General features: G+C 37.9%; 1 protein-coding gene across 1 annotated transcript; it reads right to left on the bottom strand.

The window, feature by feature from the left end:
- Positions 1-2,141: 2,141 nt before the first annotated feature.
- APC8 (anaphase-promoting complex subunit 8) lies at positions 2,142-6,419 on the bottom strand. The gene is made up of 4 exons (XM_086433469.1): positions 6,237-6,419; positions 5,842-6,148; positions 3,159-4,409; positions 2,142-2,647 (listed from the first exon to the last, which is right to left on the bottom strand). Exons 1-4 carry the CDS (start codon positions 6,320-6,322, stop codon positions 2,558-2,560), a joined length of 1,734 nt encoding a protein of 577 aa, XP_086289595.1. The 5' UTR covers positions 6,323-6,419; the 3' UTR covers positions 2,142-2,557.
- Between the last annotated feature and the right edge of the window lie 757 nt (positions 6,420-7,176).

Raw genomic sequence — 7,176 nt, 5'->3', positions numbered from 1 at the left:
ATGAACACACTTCCAATGTAGAGTCGTGGCATTAGAGGTTATTGAATGGCTGAAGAGAATTCGTTCAGCTGACCCAAGGAGAAATTACTCCATGAAAGGTGGATTTGCTTGCTTCGTAAAATTTAGGAAGGTGAAGGTCCTCATACTAGTAGTGTCCTTCATTAAGGTTAATAGGTTTTGAGATACGTGAAGTTATCATCATCAAAAATCATAGTAAAAGGGCACAAATCTTGCCAATCTGGATATTTTAAATTTGGTCAAGAAGGTTTCTAAGATCAGTGCTTTATGCAGTGTTACGCGGGAAAGAACTGTGCAAGGATCGTAGCTTAGTTCAAGAGCTCCTATACTTGGTCTTGATCAACCTCTATCTTCTTCATTTTTCTTTCCCCTAGTGTCCATAATGCTACATGTGCAATTGACGTCCCAGCGTCAATCCAACTGATCTTTAAAATTGCTGCATATTATCCTCCAAATGTTTTATTTGCTTCTTTGGATTGAATTGTCTTCAATAATAATCTATGAGCAAGAAAAGTTGTAGTGGCAATTTTAATTTAGTTGGAAAGATAAGGGGTATCGTGGTAACCTGGGCTCGACCAATCAAAGCAAGGTTCAGAACTGGTTTGGGTTCCCCCGATACATGTTCTCTTTTCATCGCATGGGTCTTGTCGGGACTGGTTCCACACTGGTAGCCAACCTGATGCCATTGACACTCCTACAGAAAGGAAACAGTTACCCAAAGTACCTTATTAAGGCTCTCTTTTCTTTCTTTCTTTTTTGTTGGTTAGTGTAAAACAATTTAATAAAAAGAGAAGAAATACAAAAGAAGGCGGCTGAGATAGCCCCAAAACAAGGAGAAGACGAGAAAAGGGAAAGGCAAAAACACAAAAAGAAACAAGAACCGAACAAAACTAAGCATCACAAATAAAATCCCATCTGGACACAAATCCTCAAAAGAAACCCCCAAAAAAATCCTTGCTTAACTTCGACCATCGGTATAACAGTCCCAAAATCTCCATGTATACAGCATGAGGAGTTCTTTCCTTGCCTTGGAAAACCTTGAGGTTTCTCTCTCCAAAGATCCCAAGCTAGCACTAAAGGTAGAATGGTCCAAATGTATCTTTTTCTTATGAGTCATGCTAGAGTAACATTGAGATGTACATCGATTCTGACATTCTGATGTGGTGGTGCACACGTAACCATAGATGCTTTTCACTTGTATTTCTATGAAAAGCATCAATGTATATTTTAATGTTACTTCAGCATTATCCATTTCTCATAGGGAAGATATTAAATGTCCACACTTCCAAAAGTGAAAAAAAGGTACAAAGTAAAATCCAATCTACTTGAAACAGGGAAAGAAAGAACGCCTAAATACCCGAGGAGAAGGAACAATGGATTAAAGTGTGATTAACCGATTCCTCATCCCTCAAACACAAAGGACAAAAATTTGGAGTAATCCAGTCACAACAAATTAAATTGTCCAAAGTAAAAATCCTCCCCAAAGAGGCAGTTAATCACACAAGGATAAATATCTTGAAAGGAATAAGAGAAGACCAGGTGAGTGATTCCGAGAAAGAGTTTTCAAATGAAGGAGAAGGAATTTGTAGAAAGAGTGAACTGGGAAACTCTTGTCCTTAGTCTTATAGAAAGGCTGTCCCTTCTTAATGTGAAACCTTATTAAGGGCATTACTACTTATACTACAGCAATGGAGAGGTCATGGTATACCTGGGCTGCCAAGGGGATCACAAAAATATCAACATGATTAAGTGCTCATTTTGCACTCTTCATGGTTTCGTTTGCCTTAACAACCTTGCTTGTGTGAAAACAGTATATTTGTTTTCCTCGTGTAAACACCCACCTCCCTCCAATTCAATCTTTCGTGTACCGATCAAAGCGGTGAGTTTCTCACGGCGCAGGATTAGCTGACATAAAGTGAACACATTAGTAGCAATCCACAGGTGGGAGAGTCTAAAGCACATGTTTTTTTCCTCTATCTATATCCATGGATATATTTATTTATTACATGGGAGATCAATGAGAAGAAAGAGTGGCGATGATGCACATGTTGCGTAGCGGATCACATGTGTTGTATTGGTTCCATGAAAAAAAGTACAACAATAAAGATAAGGCAACAAACATATTCTGAAAAGCTACCATCAACAATCAACTATGAATAATGGCAAGCAATTCAAACATCAAGTCACAAGGCATTAATGACTTCCCACGGCTTTCCTCTTTCATAATGTATTATTACAGCGAATCATAAATATGAGGGGAAGATTTGATTTTTCACATTTCAAACAAATAAGGTACAAAATTTTATCAGATCACGCTCAAATTGAAACTCATAAAGCTCATCTGGAAGCACCCCAAACAAGGATTTTACAATAATTAATAGCCTTCTATAATGTGAAGATTTCAGAATCAGCTCACTACACTACGCTCTGATGTGTGACAACCTCCAATCATCGGTGCCTAATTTCATTAAACAAGACTTTCAGAGGGGGCAAACCTGCTTTCGACATTTCACATTCATTCGTATGTTGGACGGAAAGTTCATGGAGGGAACTGCTCAACATCCATCAGTGGGAAACCAGACTGTGCTATTCTCATTCCCCTTAGAAGAGTCTTTGCGGTTTCTTTCTCCTATGTTCATACACATGGAAAGGAAGATAAGTAAAACCAAATATTTTTATATATTTGCTGAAACTTATCAAATGGGATAACTAATTCCTTCGTATATGGTACATGGAAACATAGTGACAAAAATCTGCGATTTTTTGAGAAACGACAATATCATCATTTTAATAGATTTCAATTACATCATGATTATTTCAAAAACACGTGAAGTTTCGAAAAAATCTTTGATTTTTCAACCACAAAAAAAAAAAAAGCATAATTAATCGTGATATAATCGATGATTTTTATTTATTTAAAAAAAAAAAAAAAAGCACAGATTATTTTTAACGTTTTTTTTAAGTATTATACTGTTATTTTATCATTTGATATATGAAATACATATTTTTTATACTTTACAAATATTTTTTTTATTTATCTGATTTTTTGCTGACTTTTTCCAACGCTTTCTCTTGCCGACTATTCCCGAACCTCAACTTTGTCACTATGCATGGAAAAAATGAAAAGTAAGATAACTTACGGGACCCGTATAATCAAGAAGCCTAGTGCAATAAACCTCAGCTTCTTCAAATCTCTTCTCAGCTTTGCAATGTGTGGCAAGAAAAAGTAAAGCTTCTACCATATTAGGTCCATCCCTCTCTTCAGCTTCCATCCTCTCCAGATCCTTCTTGTAATAAAACGCCGCTTCTTCAGAACGCCCAAGTTCACTATGCAGTTTCGCCAACTGGTGCAGCGCAATTGCCTCTCTATCGTTGCAATTTGCCGCTCTTTTGTAACACTTGATTGCCTCCTCAAGCATATGAAGCTGTTCAGTCTCGTAACATTGAGCCATGGCAATCCACAACCTAGAATCATTCGGTTGCAAATATACCGACTTCCGGAAGTAATAAAGTGCATAGAAGGGCATAGTCATCATCTCATATGCTTGCCCTAGACCATACCAAGCACGATAATCACACGGATTTATATCAACAGCCCTCCTATAGGCATCAACGGCGGCTGGAGTATTCTTCATCTCAACATACTCGTGACCCATTAATGTCCAAGCAGAGAGATAATTTTTGTTCAACTTGAGTGCCCTCCTGAAGTACATAACAGACTTTTCATGTTGCCCTTTCAAACTGTAATAATTTCCGATAATGCAACAAGATTCCGGTCGGTATTTATCGGTCAAGAACACCCTATGTGCAAGGTAACTTAGTGCAGAGAAGCACTCCTTTGCGTAAAGCACATTCGAGTACATATCCACGTCATCGACTCGATATGGATCGTTTCTTAGAAGTTCTTCGAAGATCACTTCGACTTCCTCAAATTCTCTTAAACTATATTGAGTTTTTGCAATCTGAGCTTGGATGTAGTTGCTAAAACGGAAAGTTCCTTGCAAATATTCGTATTTTGATAAGGATTCGCTATGCATCCTGAGTTCTTGGTATGCATTGCCAAGAAAGAAGTCTTTCATCCAATGGTTCTTGAGATTAAGTTCGTTTAAGACATCAACGGTGGTGCAGAGGCATTGAAGCTCTGACCATGCGCTCCAGTTCCAAGGGTAACTGTTCACCGACTCCACAAGAACTATTCGAGCGAGATCATCTCGGCCTTTATCTTTGAGTACAATCCCATACAGATACAGACCGAATGGATCAATTGAGCCATTCTTGCGTTGTGTTGATAACTCCCTCTCGAGAGAAACCAATTCACAGTTCACAGCGTCACTTCTACCTAAGGGTCCCTCAAGTTCTATCATCTCTTCCTCTTTCCGCTTTTCACCAGCCTACAGTGAGAGAAGGAGAGAGGTCAAATTACCATCATTTTAATCACTTATACATGCATTAATAACTTAAAAACAAGTAAAAGGCCTTTACAAACACCACATATTTTCAAGTGAAATTCGCAATTCCAAAACTGGTTAATCAATTTGACGCCTCAGCCAAGCTATAAATCTCAACTCCGATGATTATCATATAAAAAAACTAGCCAAATTGGACATCAATTAAGCCTATTTAGTTTCTTCATGAACTTGAAACCACAAATTGATTCAGTTACATTAAAGCACCAGGACTATGGCCTCCCTTGACATCAATTCAGCTAATTTGGTATCTTTATTATATGGAAACCACAAAGTTGATTCAGTCAAGTGGAAGCCTCACACAAAATGCCCATTTCAAAGCAGAATTAGGACTGATTACCTTTCATAATATCCCAATATATATTGTATGGGAGACCTATGTATGAGTGCACAAACACATTACTGAGGGCAAGGTCATTTGTGTTATGGCTTGGTTAAAAGAGTATGGCTTGAAGGTAGCTAAAGCATTTCTGATTTTATGTCTCTTCTTTCTCTGCCCTTGAACAAAGTCCTGATCATAATTATGTAAACTGGTTTCAGGTGTTTTCAAGATCAAGTGATGGGTGAGGCATTGTTAAGTGAATTGGGAGAAATCACAAACAGGTCAGAACTGCAAAGAAGATATCTTATAAAAAAATGTTTCACTCATAACACTCAGCAATCCAGCATAAACCGTACCCATTGTTACAAAATTCTCTGAATAAGAGACCACCGAGTTAAATCAGCAACTCAATGAATTAATCGGCGATTTGCCGATTAATCCCCCTCCCCCTTTCAACCTCAAAATTCTATCTTATTCAACCTTCAAATCTCAATAACAAGATTGGGTTTTGGGAGGGTACCCCAAAATTTTCCGGATTTTTTTTTTCAAACTTTCCCGAATTTATCCAAACTAACTGGCCACCCCCCTGCCGAATTATTGCAGATTCCGAACTTGTTTACTATAACCATAGCAATTAACAAACCCTACATAAAATCAAGATATGATTTTCTTTTTTGCATCCAAACAGCAGATTTGTCAAGCTCACATTCTGATGCTAAGTTCTACATTATAGAAAATGTATTAAACTTGCTTGGAGTATAATCATCAAGAAGATCTCATGAGGCCAATTACATGTTTTACCCCCAAAAAATTCAATGCTAGTAGCACAGTAGTGTAATCTCTCTAAAAAAAATCTATGAATCAATGCTACCAACTTTCCTTCAAAATAGCAAATTTAAGAACCAAAATCAACTCTAAATCTCTACCCAAAAAGTTATCAAATTTAAAAACTCATGTCAAAAGCATAAACCAAACGCATTTAAAATAAAAACCAAGACCCATAAACACTGAAGGATATTGAGATCAAAACCAAACCAAATAAAGAGCGTAACACCGCAAGAACACAGCTTTCTTCCCCGAAAGGTCTCGAAGAGCATGAGCAGCCCTTCGGTACTCTTTGCAATCGAAGTAAGATTTGGCGAGCAAGTAAAAATCATTATCAACATTATCGTCTTCTTCGTGAACTGGTGTGGTCACATAAGAAACTCCCCCGATTGGGGTGGAAGGAATCTCATTGGTACGGAATCTTCGACGAATGCTTGAGCTCCCTCGTTGAAATCTAGTGTGCGAAGGTGTGAATTTCGATGGATCTTGTTCGATTCCAACTAGTTGTTCTGCTGCCCTGTAAACAAATAATCGAAATCGAACATTAAAACCGTTGCGATTAGGAAGAACAGAGATTGAAGAAAAAGTTAGGGTTTTTAGTGTACCATTTTGAAGCAGAGTAGAGGCATCGATCGCTAAGTTGGCGAATCGCAGTTCGGAGTTCGTTTCTGCAACTCTCTTTCGAACCCATTACATTACTCTCTCCCTCTCCTCTCTCTTCTCTTCTCTCTCTCTCTCTCTCGTGAAACTCGCGCTTTCGCTCTCATAAACCCCAAAATCAAAAAAGTCTGGGTGTTGGGGTGACCGGGTGACTAACATGCGCTGTGGTGACTTCAAACTAATTGGGTACCCATTTCACCCGATTTTGGATCCGATTTCATGGGAACCAAATAGAAATGGATTTCTAGGTAACGAACCGAATGAGAACCACCCATTTCAACCAAACTGAAAACCCCGATTCTGGATCTGATTCTATTGGAACCGAATAGGATTGGATTTCAAGGAGGTGAACCGAATGAGAATTACCCATTTTACCTGAACTGAACACCTCAATTCTGGATCTGATTCTATTGGAATCGAATAGAATTGGATTTCTAAACCGAATGAGAACTACCGATTTCACTCGAACTGAAAAACCCTGATTCTGGGTCTGATTCTATTGGGACCCAATATAATTGGATTTTCTAGGAAGTGAACCAAAGGAGAATTGGAATCGATAAAAACCAATAGGAATCAAGAACGAGAATTGCTTAAAAAGATCTTTTATTTTTATTTTTTATGATTCGATTATAGTTCCAATAATTTTAGAATCGAAAAGAATAAGAGTCAAAATCGATAAAATTTAGTGGTTCTTATTCTGATTACTATAGGAACCAAATCGGAATCAACCCATGACACCCTTCATTCAAACTGATGGCATGCCCCCCTTAACCTTTGTCTTTTCGAGGGACTAATAAAAATAACCTAAAATGCCCTCATCTTCATATCTAACTAAATACCCATGGCTTTTCTCCCCCAAACCAAGGGTTTTTGTAGAATGATAGA

This window comes from Akebia trifoliata, chromosome 3 (genome assembly GCF_017979445.1).
Source record: "Akebia trifoliata isolate Shusen 1 chromosome 3, ASM1797944v1, whole genome shotgun sequence".
Classification (NCBI taxonomy): Eukaryota; Viridiplantae; Streptophyta; class Magnoliopsida; order Ranunculales; family Lardizabalaceae; genus Akebia; species Akebia trifoliata.
Note: the sequence above shows the minus strand (reverse complement) of the source record. Positions and strands in the feature narration are given on the sequence as shown.